Source organism: Nuphar pumila, chromosome 11 (assembly GCF_984573655.1).
Source record: "Nuphar pumila chromosome 11, dmNupPumi1.hap1.1, whole genome shotgun sequence".
In the NCBI taxonomy this organism is placed as follows: domain Eukaryota; kingdom Viridiplantae; phylum Streptophyta; class Magnoliopsida; order Nymphaeales; family Nymphaeaceae; genus Nuphar; species Nuphar pumila.
The window spans coordinates 109210791-109232706 of record NC_143259.1 but is presented as its reverse complement, the minus strand read 5'-3'; the positions used below and the strand labels follow the sequence as shown (position 1 = coordinate 109232706).

At 36.0% G+C, this 21916-nt stretch overlaps 1 protein-coding gene across 2 annotated transcripts in view; it reads right to left on the bottom strand.

Moving 5' to 3' along the window:
* Positions 1-19422, bottom strand: part of LOC149822781 (protein yippee-like At5g53940) — a 28875-nt gene extending 9453 nt beyond the window's left edge. Inside the window, exons 1-6 of one of the 2 annotated variants that reach the window (XM_089981260.1) lie at positions 19342-19422; positions 19037-19233; positions 2054-2097; positions 1320-1428; positions 1180-1235; positions 277-642 (exon numbers count right to left, since the gene is read on the bottom strand). In XM_089981260.1, the coding sequence (XP_089837386.1) occupies positions 564-642; positions 1180-1235; positions 1320-1428; positions 2054-2097; positions 19037-19132 (384 nt within the window). In that variant the 5' untranslated portion in view covers positions 19133-19233; positions 19342-19422 and the 3' untranslated portion in view covers positions 277-563. Of the gene's footprint in view, positions 1-276; positions 643-1179; positions 1236-1319; positions 1429-2053; positions 2098-19036; positions 19234-19341 lie in introns of those variants that run through there. The other variant, XM_089981261.1, reaches the window with a different exon arrangement.
* Between the last annotated feature and the right edge of the window lie 2494 nt (positions 19423-21916).

Genomic DNA, 21916 nt, shown 5'->3' with positions numbered 1-21916 from the left:
TGTTCCAACAAACATGTCAATAAATAAATATACAATAAAACTTGTTCCATTACTCTCTAAAACTACTTGGGTATTTCTAATTGTGACCACTCATTTGAGAACCTATGATATTGCAAAATACATTAGGGATGAAAAGAAGGGGCTAAACTTTGTGCACTCACTTTTGTGTGTGTGTGTGTGTTGTGAGCTTTTATGTTTCAAATAAAAATACTTCTCAACTCATAATAAAAGTAGCCTTGCATCTTAAAAAAGAAAGACTTTAAACAATTTCTGCCAATGCTGTAGAAGACGGGTTTGTTCCACCCTTGAATTTCAGTGTTCCTAGCCAAGGAAATAATTAAATTGTATGTAACTTGAACATTCATACTTGTTATAGAAATAAAAGTGAAGCTAAATATGCATAAATTGTCCTCACAGTTTTTACAACACTGAAAGGATGGCTAAGTAGGAAACCCAAACAACAAAGATACTTAAACATGCATAAAATAACTAGCCTTTAACATCATCCATCTCTACTCCTATGTACACAAGCTGCAACACTATCACATATACATAGAAATGCACTAAGAATCCTCAGCATCGCTGCCACCCATGTGCGTATCAAGGTAAAATTCACAGTCTACACCATCTACTATCCTCCCCCTACTCAACATTCAGAAACGCACCATTAGTGACGCCGGAATCAAATGATAAGCAATTTTAGAACACACACATGCAGCATAAGTGGACTGATTTCGGTGGGTAAGATATCAAATAACCCAGGCACCCGAAACCACTCATGCCTGTGAAAGACAGACAGTTGCAAACAATTTTCTGAGATCCTAAGTTTGTCTATGAAGTACTGATCATAAGTAACTGATTTTTTTGTGTGATACTACTTGATAGGACCCCAATGGGAAGTGCTAAAAGATCTTGTGCATTGGAACCCATGGCTATGGACCTGAAGCTATTAGTACAGGAAATTTTCCTTTCCAAGTGGACTACCATAGTGTATGAAAGAATCCGTTGAAAGCACCAATCAGGATAACAACCATTTGATTCATTTTCCATTTTCCTCTTTTTGTTTTGTATTTTTTTAGTGACATTTAAAAAGGCTTTTTTTAACATAATTTTGTTGGGCAGCAACAATTGGAAAGGAAAGGCACTGGTAGGATTCAAACACAGAATATCAGAAAGTACCTTTCTAGGATATATTTCCCCTCTTTATATTTTTGACTCTGCTCATGAGCTGCCTCCTGCACAAAATTTAGACAGATAAATAGGTCAATGGATCAATTACCGGAGAAAAGGATGCATATTAACAAGTCATAGAAACCTACATATTTCCAACCAACTATTTGACCACAGCAACAGCAAAATATATCCGCAACAGTGTGCATGCCAGAAAGCATCAGTCTTTCCTCTGGCTCGCCAACTATAATATTCACCCTACAAAGATGAAGTTCAAGTACGAAAATAATCAGTAATGGTTCATTTATATAAAAGAAATGAAAAAAACTTGTCCAGGAATTGGGTGTGAAATTTAACAAGTGTTGCTAGATAACCAGAGAAACATAATTTATAAAAAGAATGTCCATATATACTGTGGGTTACGCATGAGAACTCAGAAATATCCTGAATATAAAGGTTACATCCATACGGCTAAGGCTTCAAAATTTTCATATCTTGCATTACAGAGATAATTCCTAGAATGTCCATGGTAACCATGGATGTGTGTGTGTATTTTAAGATTGCTAATGCACGAGCACACGAAGAAAAGAGTATGGAACATATACAAAATACACAAACCTGTAAAGTACATAATGCAAAATTGCAGAACCAGAAGTACCAGCATGGACTGGTAAATCAGGCAATTTGAAATACAAGTTATACAGTATGAAATATTTAACAAATTAAGTTGCAACTTGCTATGATCTCGCAATATGAGCAGATACTATATCTAAATGCATCTAATGCTAAAGATTCGTGATGAATGTATAAGAATTCATCACATGATTATTAAGCAGAATGACAAATAAACATGATAATCAACCCCAAAGAGAAGGGGACTCACACGTTATTGAAAAGATATGCCTTGCCACGACGACAGTGAAAAGCCTAGAAGAATAAGAAGAATAAATCAGAATTAACCATTGATAAAATCTATGAGCATAAACTAACAAATCAGCTAAAAACTATTTTTTACTGTATGCTGACCTGCAAATGATACATCGATAGTTGATACTGAAGTACTTTGCAATCAATTAAGAAAAATCGACACCAACAAGAAAAAGGTAGGCAGTGTTTAGGCTAACCAAAGGTAACACAAACATAAACTATTCCAATGATATCAAAATCATGCATTTGGATTAGGAAGATGGATCACCACGTGCATTCCTCAGTTGTCATTTAGTAGTTTGCTACTCAATTTCACAAGCTGTTGGCAAAGATATGTTACATAACTTGCATTTTAGGAAAGCAATAGTATATATGATAAAATAAAATGTCCATACCTTTTTGACCTGTATATGACTATAGACCTATTAAGACTTGAGGGCATAGTGGTTATTTTTTATGTAAAGTTGCTTTATTAAATAAAGTGGAGTCGAAAAAAACTCCTCTCTCTCTCTCTCTCTCTCTCTCTCTCTCTCTCTCTCTCTCTCTCTCTCTCTCTCTCTCTTTTTAATCTTCCATTTGCAGGTTAACTACAACTGCAGCAGCCATTAAAGAAGCCAAGAGAACCATCAGTTCACCAGGGAAACATACAATCCCATAATTGAGAGACAAATAAATGCCAAAGAAGCATGACTAACTAGTCTTAAAACCGAGGGTAACGATAAGATGAACAAACTACTTAGGAGGACTAATGTCCCTACTTCATAACTCTCCAATGGAAGCTCAATAGGAGGCAGTAAGCAGATGCAACACTACCTTGTTGACCTAAGAAATAAGAGAATAAAAGATGCTCTTAGGTGGAAGCTCATAAAAAAATGGTATGCCTTGCATATGCAAAGTGGGGACTCGAGAATTCATCTAAAATAGCATCACATGGGCAATTTCATTAGGTTATCCAAAACCAGGTGGGCAGGGTCGATGGGTGAAGCTCAATCAAGGGTGGGTTATCAGGAGAGGAGGTAGAACTAAAAGGAAACTGTTATTGATGCTCATGAGAGAGGAACTACTGGCATCACCTTTTGTTGTCAAGAGTAAGAAATCAGTCCCTTTCCACCCATCTCCAGCAATTCCTGGACTATGTGAAGTGAATGTATGTTGTCATCATGGATGGGAGGTGGAGCAAGCATCCCCAACCTTCTTGTGACCCTAGGCATCAATATGAAAGAGAGCCTCCTACATTTGAGGATGGCTGCTTATCTGCATATTGACCCGAGTCATCATTAACATGGGATGGTTTGGTATCCAACACAACTAAACACCATGGAATGACCACGGGAGCTCCTGCTTGAAATTTTATCTCACCACCAAATTCAAGAGTTCCAGAACAATTAAAGAGAGGAAGGGCTTTAATCTGAAATGCATATTTCTAAACAAGGGCATCACACACCCTATGTCAGTATGATCTGAGAAGGACATGGTTGTTAAGATAAATATAATATACTTAGGTATACTTATCAGTGCTTCTTTTGTATTTGTTATTCATCATTTTTGTTTTCTAGGTATACCTCTTCGATATTTAGTATTTAGATTAAGCATACTTAAATGTATACTTGTAAGGTTAGAATAAGTATTTTTTAATCATTTGCATTTATATGCATTTTTTAGTCATTATTTAATGACTAATATTTTTGTATTTTGTATTTTTGGTCAAACTGTTTTGATCAAGCTAGCCGTTAGGCTAGTCCTCTCCTTTTCTCTCTCACTTATATAAAGGGTGTGTATGTGTGAGAGATAATGTATGTATATTGAGTGTGTGTGCATGAGTGTTGTAGTGAGGTATTTCTTATATATTTTTTTGTTTTTATTTCACAACAATAAAATATTTAACTTTTTATATTTTGTTTCTTCTAGCCAAATGCATCTTTATAATGCATTTGAATTTTATCTAGGTTGTTATGTTTGGTTTCTTGTGCCTCAGGTTCCATGCCATTTTGTGACATGGTATCAAAGCGAAGAAAAACTTCGTTAGTATTTTGTTTATTTGGTCTTCGGGCTCTTTGGTTCGAGTTTGTGCTTCGTGAAGGAATTGTGATCGATGTATGCCTTGGATTAAAGAGAGATCTTGATCCGGCATGTATATCTTATATCTTTATAGTTATTTTGCTTGAATTGTTTATCTCATGCATTGTGCACAAGGAAGTTGTTAAGATATATATCTTTTTGTATATATAATATTGTGTATACATGTATATGTATGTATACATATTATATATTGTTTATATATGTATGTTGTCACGAAATGGCATGGATCCCGATGCACTCTAAAATGAATTCCAAGAACCCAAATATAATGTATTTGAATACAAATTCATCATAAGAAATAACAATAGAACACAAGTATTATGAATAAATAATTTAAGAATGAAATTCAAAAATATAAAGAATGAAATTCAAAAATACAAAGTACTTCACTACAAAACACTCACAAAAGAACTTAAATCTACCTATCATTCTCTCACTTTACAAAGCACACACCATCACATTTATAAGAGAAGAGAGACGAAAGGAGAGATTAAAGGGGGAAAAGGAGACCACTCCAGCTATTGGATAGATTTATACCCGTTGGACTAGCTTACAACAGCTAGTCCAAGTCAACCATAGTTGACTTAAGGTAATATATATATATAGAACAACAACAACAACTACGCCTTCATCCCAAAAAAAAATGGGGTCGGCGATATGAACCAAAAAGAAAATCATTTTGGGTCTTCCACATGAATCCTTCTCCTCCAATCATTTCTATCCAATGTCATGTCCTCGGTGAGGTTCAAAGCATTCATATCCTTTCTTATCATCTCCATCCAAGTCTTCTTAGGCCTACCCCGACCTCTTTTAACTAATATATTATCCCATTTCTCCATCCTTCTAACTTGAGCATCATTAGGCCTTCGCCAAATATGTCCAAACCACCGTAAACGATTCTCTCTCATCTCATTTTCAATGGATGAAACGCCTACCTTCTTACGTACCTCCCCGTTTCGAATCTTATCTTTTATTGTATTTCCACACATCCATCTAAGCATGCGCATCTCAGCTACACTCATTTTTTGAATATGATGTCTCTTGGCAGCCCAACATTCCATACCATATAGTAAAGCGGGCCTAATTGTCGTCCTATAAAACTTTTCCTTCAACCGCAATGGCATTCTACGATTGCACAACACTCCAGTTGCACTTTTCCATTTCATCCACCCAACCTTTATCCTATGATTTACATCTCCATCAATTTCTTCATTCTTTTGAATGATAGATCCCAATTATTTAAAACAATCATCCACCGGTATTTCCTGCTCACCAAGCTTTACTACACTCCCATCACTACTTAGTTGCTTACTAAATCGACATTTCATATATTTTGTCTTACTGTTACTCAACTTAAAACCTCTGGCTTCCAATGTCTGTCTCCATAATTCTAACTTAGCATTAACCCCAGCTCTAGTCTCATCAATCAAAACAATATCATCAGTAAACAACATACACCATAGCACATTTTCTTGAATTGATCTCGTAAGCTCATCCATCACTATAGCAAATAGGAAAGGACTTAATGCAGATCCTTGATGTAACCCAACCGTTATAGGAAAATTGGTTGTCACCCCTCCACAAGTGCGGACATTGGTTACTACTCCGTCGTACATATCTTTAATTACACTAATGTACTTGAGAGAAACGCCTTTCTTCATCATTGACCACCAGAGAACATCCCTAGGTACTCTATCGTATGCCTTCTTCAAATCAATAAAAACCATATGCAACTCTTTGTTCCTATCTCTATATCTCTCAATAAGTTGTCTAAGAAGATGTATAGCTTCCATAGTTGATCTACCAGGCATAAAACCAAATTGATTCTCCGATATCATGACAACCTTCTTGAACTTATACTCAATCACCCTCTCCCAAAGTTTCATAGTATTACTCATGAGTTTTATACCACGATAATATGTGCAATCTTGTATATCACCCTTATTCTTATATAGGGGCACCAACGTACTCTTCCTTCACTCATTAGGCATCTTATTTGTCCGTCAAATCTTGTTAAAAAGATTTGTCAACCATTCTAAGCCTTCCTCACCCAAGCATTTCCAAGCCTCAATAGGTATACCATCATGGCCAACTGCCTTTCTTGATTTCATTTTCTTCAAAGCCTCTGCAATTTCTTTCTTTTGAATCTTGCGCATGAAGTCACGATTCATCTCATGAAAAAGAATGTAGAAGTCTCCAAAATCCTGAGCATGACTTCCATTAAAAAGCTTATCAAAATAATCTTTTCATCTCTCCTTAATATCCTCATCTTTGACTAAAACCCTTTGCGTTTCATCTTTGATACATCTAACCATACCCAGATCCCTCGATTTCCTATCTCTCCTCTTTGCAAGCCTGTAAATATCCTTCTCGCCCTCTTTGGTATCCAACTTGTCATAAACCTCCTTATAGACCTTATCCCTCGCATTTCGCACTACTTTTTTAGCTTCCTTCTTTGCTAACATATACTTCTCCAAATTCTCGTTACCACGACTCTTACTTAGATTCCTATAACACTCTCTTTTAACCTTAATAGCTAATTTGATATCCTTGTTCCACCATGATGTATCCTTACCTAGCAGTGCACCGGCTTTATACTCACCCAATACCTCCTTAGCCACCTTTCTCATGCAACCCGTTATCTTATTCCATATTGATTCTAAATCCTTCTCGGTACACCAATCAGCTTCCTTAACTACCTGCTCTACAAACATTCCTTGTTTAGCTCCTTTCAGTGCCCACCACTTGATTCTAAAATCTATCCTATGTCTATCCCTTTTGCGGCATTTTCTAATTCTAAGATCTAAAATTAAGATTGTATGTTGTGTAGCTACACTTTCTCCCAGTATAACCTTACAATCGATGCAAAACCCCTTATCTCTCTTTCTAAGTAGGAAAAAATTTATCTGACTCGTATTAACCCCACTTTTAAATGTTACTAGGTGAGACTCCCTCTTCCTAAACCAAGTGTTTGCTAAGATCATATCATAGGACAAACCAAAATCTAAAATCCTTTCTCTACTTTCGTTTCTTTCTCCTATACCATAGCCTCCATGGATACTCTCAATTTCATCCCGACTAATGCCTACATGTCCATTTAGGTTACCGCCGATGAAAAACTTTTCTCCATACGATATCCCTTGTACTACTCCATCTAAATCTTCCCAGAATTGACACTTAATGGAATCATCTAAACCTACTTGAGGTGCATAAACACTAATAATATTAATAATATTCATACATAATATTAATTTAATAAGTAAAATCCTATCACCCTTCCTACGGACCTCAACTACATTATCTATAAGCTCACGACTAATAACAATCCCTACTCCATTCTTATTCCTATTTATTCCTGTATACCAAATCTTATATCCCCAAGGTTCTATCACCTTTGCTTTCTCACCTACCCATTTGGTCTCTTGTAGACATAAAATATCAATCTTTCTCCTACACATAACATCTACTAACTCTACCAGCTTACCCGTTAAAGACCCTATGTTTCAAGTGGCTAACCTAAGTTTATGTTCTTGAACTGTCTTCTTTACCCCCACCCGTCCAACAAAATGAGAGAATTCTTGCCTATTTGACACCACACCTGGGCGCCGGTGTGACGCGTCACTTCTGGGCGACGACCTAACAACCCTTGCCCATTTATCACTGCCTCCGGGCCTATCTAGTACAGTGTGTCGCTCAGTAGTGAACGCCCCAACAAAATTCTCATATTGGTTCATATGCATAAGTTGTGACTAAGTTTTTATGCTAGTTGTCACTGGCCTACCGTAAGCCTCCTTTATCTGGGCTTGGGACAGGCAATGTACACTAAACAGTTATACACAACCTAAAAATAGTTAAACAATTAAGCATAAAAGTAAATTCAGCAAACAAGAAAATAAAGAGAAAGAAACCAACTCAAAACGCATCACACCTGGGTCGAAATTCATATTTGAGGAATTTTAACAAACACTTAGTCTGCAATTCCAAAAAAGTTCCACAGATTTTAGTTCCTTAAACGCAGGCATGGAGGCCAAATCAAGCATACAAATTTCTCAACGTAGAATCAGGAGGAGGGTAGAGGGACTCAAACCGTAATAGACTCAGGCACGGAAGGGATCCGGCTGAGGGGGGATGAAGTCGACAGCACTGGCATCACACGCAGGCCAACCGAATCCACTTCACACCCCATGAACTCAGCACGCAGGTCTTACCTACGTAGAATCAGGAAGAGGCTCTTCCGGCAAGGGCACAGAGGGGGTCGTCGTCGTGGAAGAGGGCGGTCGCTGGCGCAGGGTTGCCAGGGAAGGTGAGTCTCCAGCAAGCGAGGTGCGCACTAGGGGGGGGCTGGATGGCGTGCGACACTCGCTGGGTGGCCGGTGCTGAGAGAAAGCGAGGGCTCGTGGTTGTCAGAGGTCAATGGGGGCACAAGAGGAACGAGAGGACTCGTGGTCGTCGATGGTGGCCAGTGTTGGATGGTGTGCGACAGTGGTGGCCGACGATGGGGTGGGATGAGGGTTTCCGGCGAGTGCACAAGGTGTCCGGTGTTTGATGGCGTGCGACAGTGGTGACCGACGATGGGGTGGGATGAAGGTTTCCGGCGAGGGCACAAGAAGGTCGGTGCTGGATAGCATGCGACAGTGGTGGCGATGGGGTGGGATGAGGGTTTCCGGCGAGTCACAAGGGGACAACGGTCACAAGGGGCAACCTCCGGCGAGTCACATATATACATATAAAATATTATATTTATATACAAAAAGATATATATCTTAACACCCTCCCTTAAACTTACGATGACTCACTGTAAGTTTGCAATTACAAAGACAATCCCATTACACAAGATATCATCATGATATTCCATAATACAAATTCTTGAAGGATCTTCTAAATCTTCCTTGATATGTTCAAAAAGGTCTCTAAAATCTTTAATAATACTAATACTTTGAGAACCTATAAATAGATCTAAAAGAGCAATCCAACTAGAAATAACAATATATATATATTAGACAGAGAATGGTCAAGCATACCAAAAAATACAATATATAGAAAATATTTAGTAAGAAAATTTAACATTTTTCAAGATCATTTAAAGAAAAAAATTAATTTTGAAAAATCACTAATTTTTAAACACTAGTCATTGAGAGAGTCTCACCTTAATAGATAATTTTAAGAATCATAGTTCTTAATTCATAAGAGAACATAATTGCATATTATAAAAAAGAGAGATGCATGCATAAAATATCTTAAAGATAAGTTCATAAATCATTAAGCACTTTGATTCATGAAAACATGCATTATTCAAAGTCAATGCACACATATATCCATTGTGAAAAGCACATTAATGCATAAAAGGCATAAAATATGGATTTACAAACATCAATATCATGAATAAATAACTCACAAAAGAGTTTAAATCATAAAAATCCCAGAGAGAGAAAATTACTCATAGATAGATTTTCTTTTAAGAACGAATTATTTTTACACCGCGGAAGATATAAGAAATGGTTTTGATCATTCAATAAAGATAAGAAAAAGACAAATATAAAAAACAAGGATCAATCAACTATTACATTTTAGAAGCAATATTCACCACACAACTAATGCATAAAAGCAATGAAAAAGTCACTTATGGACCAAAAGAGCTCTCATAATGGAGATACACACTAACAATTCACAAAGAGTCACTAGTAAAAAAATATAAGAGATTTTTCATTAACAAATGCATAGAAAGACATTAATTAAATTTATGCAAAATACGTAAGAGAGCCAATCATGAAACAAATTTAAAGTATCCTTGATCATGCAATTAAAGCATCTTCAATGCAAAAATGTATAAAAATATTTCAATAACCATTTCCCATAAAAGGGCAAATGAGTAGTAAAAGTTTAAAAATTTTATGGAGAGATTTAAAAGTCCCACATAACACAATGAATGATATTTGCAAATCTCAACAATAGTTTGACCACCACAAGCAATCACCTCACTCGAGCTCAAAATTCAAGTGTATCAGCTACTAGAACAAGAGCACAATACAAATGCCATTCATTACCAAAACCAGTTACCATGTACCAACAAACTGGTAATCAAAACTGAACACAAATGTCAGTAATAACCATTCTCGTGGTCATGCACAAGCAATCCAGGCTCCCTAACAATACAACCACAAGAGGTATGCATGCCTCACAAATGATTGTAAAACTGCAAATAACATCAATGGGTACACATAACTCCCCATATTGAAAAATAGCTTTTATATACATAAAATGACACTTAAATAAAAGACATAATAGGAGAAAACATACGAGGTAAGATAGCTTGTAATGAAATCAAACTAATGCCATCAAGAAGATAAGGAAAATTTTACAAATAAAGGCAAAGTTATTAAATTTTACAAACTTTCAAAACACCATGGTTTAAAAAATAAATAGTCATCATAGATAAACACAATTGTAAGCATCCATCATAATAAAAATGACCAAAAAATACAAATAAGTGATACAACACACTCACAAAATCAGAGATCAAATAACCATTAATTAGAGCCAAACTATAAGTCGACAATCTAAACTGACAAAAAACTGAGGTGAATATAACTCACCCTAACAAACATCTTTGATTCAACAAAAGCAACAAGGATTCAAAGGCCAATCAACTATCAATCAGATCCAAGCTATGTCACAGGGATTCGGCTAACCAGGTGCCGCACCCGCGTCGACGCGATGCAGGTGCTGGTGCGGCACCCTGTGCGGTCAACCGGACCCTGGGTGCGGTCAACGCACCCAAGGTCATTTATGTAAAAAAAAAAAAGGCGTCGAGGGAGGCTCACCTGAAGAAGAAGAAGACAACGAGGAAAAAGAGAGGTGAGAGGGAACTCACCTGAAAGGGGGCCGGAAGGCGCATCGCTGGCACAGGAAGGACGGGCGTTGGGTGGCCAGAAAGCCAAGGCTCGCCGGACGTGGGGCTCGCTAGACATGGGGCTTGCCAGACGTGGGGCTTGCTGGCATCAGGTGGCCGAAAAACGAACGAAAGAGAGGGAGTCTGCGGCGGGGGGAGAAGGCGAACGAGGAGAGAGAGTGAGCAGCGTGGGGGAGGGTTTCACGAATGAAACCCTACCCTGCATGCTTATTTAAATCACGGTATGTTATGTTTTATCAGGTTTGGATCTGGGTCGAATCCAAACCCGATTTTTTTTCGCACCCCCGCACCCATGTGACATAGAATCCAAGACAAGTGTCAACACGATACTCAGAAACTTAGATAATTATAAACCGATAAGAAAGATGACTTGAGGTGCACACATAACTCACCTCAACGGCTAACTCTGACCCAACAACAAGCCCAAAAAGAAATGATGCATCATAGAAAAATCTGCGATGGACAAAACTAATGTCATAAGAAGGCAATAAATACTCACGGAAATCAATTTTCAAATAAGTGAGTTCATATAAAAGAACCGATTTTAAAAAACAAAGTTTCAAATCAAAGCCAATAAAGGTAGATGAAAACTTCTAATGAATATAGTGCAATCATATGCACAACGATATGTCAATTAATGCAATCATATGGATGGTCAATATAAGCAAGCTATATAGAGAGATAGTTCAATCTAGATTATAAGTCTACTATGAGAAAATTGATGATAAACATATAGTGATTCATAAAGAGCTATCTATATAAAAGTTCAATAACATATATAACTATCAGCTACCATGAATCCACATATATCATAAAAAAAAAATTATCATAATGTAAGAAATATAAAAATTATCATAAAAAAAATTATACAATATTATATTCATACAAAAAGATACATATCTTAACATATGTATGTATATACATATGTTTATATATTTATATATTATATATATGTACATACATATATATATATATATATATATTTGAATATAATATATATTATATACTTTAAGTCAGCCATGGTTGACTTGGACTAGGTTCAACAGCTAGTCAAACTAGCCGTTGGACCAACGACTAGTGTGGTCTCCTTTTCCCTCTCTAATCTCTCATTTCCTCCCTCTTCTCTTATAATTATGTGAGTGTGTGTGCATAGCGAAGGTGAGAGAGTGATGGGTAGATTTAGGTTCTTTGTGAGTGTTATGAGTGTTTTGTAGTGAAGTTCTTTGGATTTTGAATTTCTTCTTTGTATTTTTTGAATTTCATTCTTAATGAAATTGTTCATTCATAATACTTGTGTTCTATTTTTATTTCTTATGGTAAGCTTGTATTCAAATACATTCTATTTTGGTTCTTGGTGTTTATTTATGAGTGCATCGGGATCTGTGTCATTTCGTGACATAGTATCAGAGCAAAGCATTGTGGTCTTGAAAAAGTTTTGTATTAATGAATGGTATAGATTCAAGGTTTTTGCCTTCCAGTATGTATCTTTTGCTTTTCAATTTTCATATGTATGGTAGGTGTTTTAAAAGGGTTATATTAAAAATAAATATTTTTTAAATGAAATTAGAACATGTAAAAATGGTTTCCTTTTGATATATGAAACATATGTTTTAGATTATGGATATGTATATTGAAAATTTATATTTTGCAAAAAATATGTGGTTTCTTAAAATCTTATATGTGTTTCATGTTTTGCAAAATATTAAATTTTGTTGTATTTTTTCTTGTATATCTCTTAATGTATGTGTATACATGGATTTTCTTTGGGATTTTTAATACCGTGATGTTTCTTTAGTGATTTTAATTATGTGACCAAGCATGAATTTTAAGATAAATTGTGTGAACTCCATGATTGAGATTGTGGATCTTTGAAATTTTTTGTATAGTATTGTCAATGGTTATAACATAGATGTTTTTTATGCTCTCATAAGGCCCTATCATCGTGTGAATGTGTTATTCTATGTATGTTTGAGTGATATTGCTCTATTTTAAAATACCTTATTAAGTAAAATTATTTTCAAGTTAATGATTTGTGTATAATGTTGGAGGGATTATTGCATTATATCCTTAGGTATATGCCACGAGTAACCTTTATGATTATTATTGGATGGCATAAGCATGGATTGTCATCATGTACTTGAATGCATATTTTATGAATATTAAATGTGTTTCCCTATTATGTGTTATATTTTTTCCTTAGTGGGTTATTGAGTTTAGGCGTCTTCTTGAGCCTTTTTAAAATTTATATTTTTTAAGATTCATGTATGCTTGTCGCTTAGCCCTTAGTGACTTTATGTGCTTTTGCCCATTGGTGGATTGTTAATTTGAGCACTTGTGCACTCTTGTAATCCTTAGTGGTTTCTTTTTTTGTGCATTGATATTTCATAACATGCTTCTTAGAGATTTTATATTTGTTGCATTGTGATAAAATTTCTTGTATGACATATGTGGGTTCATGGTTGGAGATAGTTGCGTATGTTATTGAACTTCTATATAGCTCTTTCTGAGTCTCTATAAGTTTGCCTTCAATTGTCTCATAGTAGACTTATGATTTATATCTAGCTTCTTAAAGGCTATTTTTTAATAAAGTCATATATTTTACATTGTTCTTGTCTCTTTATGGAGATTTATTGGATCTTTTGCCTGTAATGTGCCTTAGTGCATTTGTACCTTGATTGGTGGATTTGTAATTCCATCATCTTTTGAAGGATGCTCAAACTTCGTGATTTCATCTCCTCTATGTAGATTGCTTATATTGGGCATGAACCTTGTTCATTATTTGCTTGTTTAAGTTTATAAAAATTGGCATGAGTGTTGCATATGATTGCACTTATTTCTAAATTTTTATTGTACTTGATTTGAAATTGTGTCTTTAAAATCGATTTATGTTTTTTAACTCACCTTATTTAAAATTGATCTTTTTGTGAGTTCTTTATTGTCGTACTATGGCATTTTGATTCGACCATCACAGAATTTTGTTTGATGCATCATCCTTTTTTTTTTGGCCTTGTTGTTATTAGGTCAAGGTTAGCCGTTAGGTGAGTTATATGTAAACCTCATCTCATCTTATCAGTCTAGATTCTCAAGGGTTATGAGTGGCGTGTTGTCACTCGTCTCGGGTCTGATTGATGGTTGATTGACCTTTGAACTCAGTGTTGTTGGAATTTCGAGTTAGTTGTTGAGATGAGTTGTGTGTGCACCTCTGTCATCTTGTCAGTTTAGGGGTGTATCTAATTAACAAGTGATTGACCTCAATTTGAGTGGGTTTAGAGATGTTTTTCAATGTAGTGAATTATGTGCACCCATTTGTGTTATTTGTAGTTTTACAATCATTTGTGAGGTGAGGTATGTGCACTTCTTGTAGTTGTAGCTGGTGTATTTAGTTTCAATTACCAGTTTGTTGTTGCATGGTCATTAATTTGGAAATGGTTGATATTTGTATTGTGTTCTTGTTCTAGTAGTTGATACACTTGAATTTTGAGGTTTGAAGGTCTAGTGAAGTGATAGCTTGTGGTGGTCGAACTATTGTTGAGGTTTGCAAAATATCATTTCTTGATATTTGTGAGATTTTTAAATCTCTTCATTTTTTTGTAAGTTGTTTTCTCTTGAAAGGTTTTCTTGTAATTAGTCCATAGGTGACTTTTTCATTAATTCTAAACTATTGCACGGTTCATTCATATATGAATTAGTTGTATGGTTAATATTATTTCTAACATGTAATAGTTGATTGATCCATGTTTGTCATATTTGTCTTTTCTTAATCTTTATTGAATGCCTTGAATCATTTCTTGTATCTTCCGCTGCATAAAAATGATTCGTTCTTAAAAGGAAATCTATCTATGAGTAATTTACTTCACTTTGTAGGATTTTATGATTTAAACTCCTTTGTGAGTTATATATTCATGGCATTGATATTGTTTGAAAATCCATATTTCATGTTTTTTATGCATTAATGTGCTTTTCGTGATAGATATATGTGTGTATTGGCTTTGAATAATACATGTTTTCATGAATGTTTAAAATGATTAATGATTTATGAGCTTATCTTTGAGACATTTTATGCATGCATCTCTCCTTTTGATAATGTGCAATTATGTTCTCTTATGAATTAAGAACTATGATTTCTTAATTAATGTCAAAAAAAATTCTTACTTAAAATAATTTTGAACAAATGTTTTGCCATATTCAATATTTTCTATATATTGTATTTTTGGCATGTTTGACGATCCTCTCTTCATAATATATATATATAGAGAGAGAGAGAGAGAGAGAGTTATAGTTGGATTGCTCTTTTAGCTCTATTTAGAGGTTCTCAAAGTATAGACGTTATTGAATATTCTAGAGACCTTTCAAGCATATCAAGGAAGATCTAGAAGCCCCTTCAAGAACTTTTGTTATGGAAGAACTCGATGATATCTTGCGTAATGGGATTCGTTTTGTAATTGCAAACTTAAGGTGAGACACCATAAGTTTGAGGGGGAGGGGGGCATTAATATATATATATATATATGGGCACCAAATATTTTGATTAGGATTGGATGTCAATAGAATCTTCTACATGGGTAAGTTTGAGGGGGGTGTTAATATATATATATATATATATATATATATATATTTATTTATTTATTTATTTGTATATGTATATGTATATGTATATGTATATGTATATGTATATGTATATGTATATGTATATGTATATGTATATGTATATACGTATATATATATATATATGGGCACCAAATATTTTGATTAGGATTGGATGTCAACAGAATCTTCTACATGGGCACCATGATTTGTTGGTGGAGACAAGTTGAAGTTTCTCGTGTGAATTCTTCAAATGACTTCAGAATTGCTGATTCAAATTTTCAGCATTCAATTCTGAAATGCTTCCCAAGTAATAGTCATCAACTCCGGGGAAAGGGTAGAAGAGAATTCTTTTGACAATTCAAAAAGTTTCTGGACACCTGAAGATTTCATGTCCATATTTCAGTTGTCCAACTTTTGTATTTTTTAGGATAAAATGAATTGATGCAGGCATAGGCGGAGCGGGGGGGCAGGACTGGGCTGTAGCCCAGTCAGACCCGACCCGGATCCGAAACCCGGTAGGGTTTTAAATGGGGGGTTCTTTTTAAGAAATGCATAGCTCCTCTGTGTAATGCAGGACCTGAGCCCCCTTCGTCGGAGGCCCTGCTCGACCCCGGTGGAACCTCAACCCCCAGGTACTCTCTCTCTCTCTCTCTCTCTCTCTCTCTCTCTCTCTCTCTCTCTCTCTCTCTCTCTCTCTCATCGACGCCATCATGATATCACCCCCACACCTGCCCTGCTACCAATATATGTGCATGTTTTATTCACTTCTGCTTCTTGATGATTGTCACTTGTTATCGACGATGACATTGGTTACGATAATTGATTTAGCTAGCAAAGTGTTTTGCTTATTTTCCCAATTGCTTCCAACTTTCTGAGAGGTCTTGTGCTTTTGCTTAGCTACGTTGCCAAAACGCTATATTTTGTGATATGTTGTTTTGTTTGCGTATCCACCTGATTTGAGAAATGATGTTAGCGATAGTGGTGGTGGTTATGTTAAAGAATCTTAGTAATTGTAAACTTTGTAATAGTGGCCTGTAAACTTTCCAATACTTCACCATCAGGTTTTGTAAATGTTCCAATGGATACTTGAGATGCAACATGATAACTTATATAATATGCATGCCCAACAACTTGATTGTTGTTAATATTTTGAGACGAGGAATTGTTATCAGTCACATTTGAACTTTTTTAAGCTTGAGTTGGTGTTTTCATGGCCGTCATTAGAAGCTTGATGGTATCATATAACCTAAATGATGAGATGGTATTTGAGTCTGCCTTCAATGATGGCTACATGCTTTGCATATTTTTTACCTAGTCTTAGTGTCTTACAAGGTACAACTTACCTGTATCTTTTTGCACTGAGTTACGTTGATTATATTCCTCTACATGGTTATTTTCTTTTTATGCAATTGTTTTTTCAATCATTTTTTGCTCTTATGCAGTATGACCATCAATGCCTCAGTGCCACAATGTGATTCCCATCGATAGAGTGCCCCATAATCTTGTTGCCAATCTGAAGATCTCTTCGTTCTCCGGAGCCACGGATTTCGTTGATACCGATTTATGATTGCCCTCGTTGGCAGGTAATGCTTCTACCGATTGTTCCCCTTTCATTTTTCTCGCTTTCTTATTGCAATGCCTTTGTGATTCGATTTTTGTGGAATTCTTGATTGAGTTTTCGTTTTTTTGAGTTGTTTTCTCTTGATTCTGTCTGGGTTCCTTATTGGGTATGCGAGTTATTGAGTCGGTTGCGTGTTTCGTATATTTATTTCTTGTTGGTGTTGAATTTTTTCACCTATTTAGAAGTTTTGGTCTCGCCTCTGCGTTTCTTATGGGATTTATGATATTGGTCTTCTTTGTTTTTGCTTTTTTTTTTGAAGAATAATATGTTTTTCTCCTGTAATCAAGAGTTTGATCCGGTTAAAATGATGATTGATTGGGAATTGATGCCTCTATTTCTATTTAATTGTGACTATTCGTTTTGTGGATTGGAGGGTCTCGTTCTGTTATTTGTTTTCTTGACATATGGCTTAAAACTATTGTGATGACGATAGATAGTTTGATTTGTCCATATGAAATAAAATTTTATTAATAATTGTAGCCATTTTTTATTTTATCTCAAAAAAAATTTCGGGGACACTGCCCCCGAACCCCCAACTATCACAACAAAAAAAAATCCTACGCCCATGTTTGCAACCCCCCCCCCCCCTCACATGAATCCTAGCTACGCCCCTGGATGCAGGTATTTCAGAATTTGTTTGTATGTTTTCTAAAACTTCTTATTGAATCTGAGCATATTTTCAACATCTTTAGAGGAACTCCTTAACACTCAAAAAGCAAAATGGAAAGAGTCCCTTACATAACTTTAAAGGGACCATTTCCAGTTACAATGATTCTAACCCCAGCAGAATTCCTATTTTCTTCAAGAAAAACTCCTGTAGGAAGAATTATTTATCTCCAGTTTTTACAATTTATCTTTCTCATTGTTTCCTTTTGTAAGATTAACCTAATATTTATCCGAATTTTAAACTAAAACTGCCATCTCTCATTCCTCATCTAGGCCACAAACTAAAACCGCCATTTCTCACTCCATGTTTTGTTCGAAGAATCAATTTTCTACTCCTATTTGCAATTTCCATGTTTTTGCAACTATTTTTGCCTTTGCCCATAAATCCTCACTGCACTGATGGCCACTGTGACCTAAATGTGCCAGAAATATTTTTGAACAGTTTTCTCAAACACTTTTCCACTTCTGTATTTGCTTTTCATTTCATGATACACTATTTAGGATTACTGGGCATATCTGATACTAAATGAGTTGAGTCAGAAGCTACTAGGTTTTCAAACTATGTATGAAAGGGATCTCACAATGGCCGGTGGTCATAGCAAAGGTCTTCCCAAATATAGATTCCCCGTATTTTACTTGAAGATTAAATGCTTTTAAGAAAAGCCTTCGAATATCTTTTCTCAAAGTACAACCTTTAATGTGACCCTAGGATATCATGAAGGGGGCACTATCCCACACAAGAATCCTTGTTCTCCACCACCATCCTCATCTAATACATGGAGGCTAACTTCCCAAGTTGTCTCAAATCCACACAGTAACAAGATTCCAGCCCACTGAATCACCATCTATAAAAAAAACATACAGAAAGCATCCACAAGTCTCACAGTTGAACACAAAGAGAACCAAGCAATGTTATCCCCCAAATTCTACAGCAAAGATGGTATAAAAAGGATGGCATGAAAACCAACAAGCTAACAACCATATCAAACCCCAAATCCAAAAGCAGAGCACATGAGAATCACCATACAAGGGATATAACATGTACCCAATTAAACTCATGAGAGAGAGAGGATGACCTTGGAGACCAGGTCCTCCAGAAGGGCCAAGTGGCTGTGGCAGAATTTACACCTGTAGATCTTCCCTTCCAAATCCACCAGATGGACTCTCCCCATTTCTCTATCACCCACCGCGAAACACCAACAGGAAACGAAAAAATTTCTACTTTTTTCCTCCAACCCAACCTCTTCTCCTTCTCACCTTTACTTTCTCACCCCTGAGATCATCGCCAACAGCATGCAAACGGAGTTATAACCAAATACCCATCATTCAAAACCAAGTAAAAACCCATCATTTCGAAACCAACCAAGCAAAGAATACAGACCGAGCCTAATGGAGATTCGCCTGGTTATAGTCGAAGAAGGCCTTTGTGAGGGTCATTGGCAGAAACGAGAAACCAGCACATCCACGGAATACTACCATATAGAGACGTAACAGGGTGAGGGAAATACCACGCTTGCCCCACCCACCGTCCATCTACGTATATCGCCTCCGTGGCGATTATCTGCATGGTTCGTCATTCTCTGTGTGCGCGGGGTCGAATGAGATACCTGGCTGTCACATGGACAAGTTCGAAAGGATACGAGACACTTTATTTTGTTGTGCAGTTTCTCGTTAAGAATGACACATAACGGAACAGCTCACAAGTAGGTTGGGATGCAAACAGTTAGGATCCGAAACAGCTTATATCATAGCGACACGCCATTTTGGGGTGTGTCCCTAATGACACGAGAGGGCATGTAGACACTGATGCGACACTTAAAGCATTATCTTGATCTTTTTAATAATATTTAATGCTTCTTAGTATCTTTTCAATAAAACAAGCATTTTTTACCTTTAAAATATCAAAAAATAGCTTTTATTGATTAAAATTTTTTAAAAAATGGTGTCCTTCTGTCTTGTTTTTCAAAAGATTTTTGAACTGGCAAGTCGAGCCCACCTCACTTGTCCTTGATGAATCTCTGTGGCATAGAAACAGCTAAATAATGAGAATTCAGATTAGAATCAAATCCAAAACAAATAAAAATTGCAAAAACTCCATCCTGGATTCTGACTCATATATATCCCTACTTGATGCAAACGGTTTGGATTCAGAACAGCTAAATACCTAGAGATTCCAATTGAAATCAAATCCAAAACAGCTAAACATTGCAAAACCTCCTTGTTGGATATGATTAGGGGTGTCAACGGGTCGGATTTGGTTCGGACCCAGGTAGAATCTGACCTGGACATGATTTTTGGGTATAGTATGAGGTTTGGACCCAGGTCTAATCAAGTCCATTGTAAGAGAAGCCATACCCAAACACGATAAGAACTGCGTGAACCAGACCCGGGCCATACCCGATAAAATAATATTTTTTATCATTTTTACATTGAAAATTTGTGGACCTTAATCGAAACTCAGGTCGGTACCGGGTCTAGTATAAAATTTCACAAACTATATCTGAATCCCTGTATTAATCGGACCTTCGAGTCCAGACCCGGATCTTAATTGGGTCTTCTTATTTATTACCATACCTGGACTCTATAGGGTTTGGTCGGGGTCGGGCCCGTGTAAACCTGGCCCATTGACACCCCTAGATATGACCCATTTAAACTACTACTCATAATGATTCGTCTTCTTAGCTAAGGGCAACTGTTGTTGGTCGCTTTACATGAGATGGTCATAGGTGAATTAAACCCACAAGATGTGTCCTAGTGATCAATTAACATCGGATGGCCATAGTTTGAAGCCCATGGGAAGCATCCCTTTGCCGCAAGGTCAATGTTGGGTGTGCTACCTGATGGGTAAGGGGACCGGGAAAATTTTACCAGCCCAAAACATGAATAAAGATATGCAGAATGAAAGAGCCAAAGTGGCCACACACTAGCCAAAAGGGGGCCACATATGAAAGAGCATAAAAAAAATCATGTTGCATCTAAGCAAGGAAATGGGGAGGGCAATAGTTAAGGAAAGTCATGAAAAGGTGAACTGACCTAGAGTAAACCTAGGCTTATCTCCAATGTTATCGTTTCCAAAGGGCATAAGATCTCTCAGGTACTTCTCATGTTTGGTTGCATATAGAATCCTAATCTTTGAAAAAACCAAATATGGCAATCATGTACAACGGGCATGTGATTATAAATCCCTATGACTAGTTATCTCTTTATATTCGTCAAGAGTCAATAAAAATATCTTTTTTTTCAAAAACATATGTGTGTGTATTCTCAAGGTGGATAAGTTTGTGAGAAAAGGATAATTCATTCCATGTTGAAGAAAGTATCATTCCTTTTCATGCTCTTAGTCACATGCATCAGCCCAACAAAGGATCAGAGCACACAATGATCTTATTTTATCGAAAAGAAGAAAAAGGGTTAGAAGTAGAAAAGGGTCCCAAGGGACGAAAGCATAAGGGAACCAAACATAAAAGAGAGGGAACATGTTTTACCAGGTCACCCTCTTCAATGAGATGATACTCATGCACTGATCCCAGGACGTCGAAGCATGAAAAAACATTATATTTCTCAATATTCACCATGGTTTAAGCCAAGGAAATGCGGACAAAACCCAAGGAAATCAAATCACATAGGGATTTTTGATAGACTGAAGACAACAAGGGTGCAATAGTTATGATTTTTTATAATTATTAAATAATTCAAATGATTAATTTTAATCATTAATTTAGGTGAAATTAGTATTTGATTTAGTATCAATTAGAATTTGAATCTTAGTTGAATTTGAATTCGAACTTAATTAAGAGTGAATTTGCATTTAGAATTTAATGTAATTTGAATTCAATTTAATTAGAATTTGGATTTTTTTATTTAGATTGAATTTGAGAAACTAAATATGGATATGGGTTTACCTAAAATAATTTGGATCTACAATAGATTTGGAATCCAATATAGAAATCGGGTTA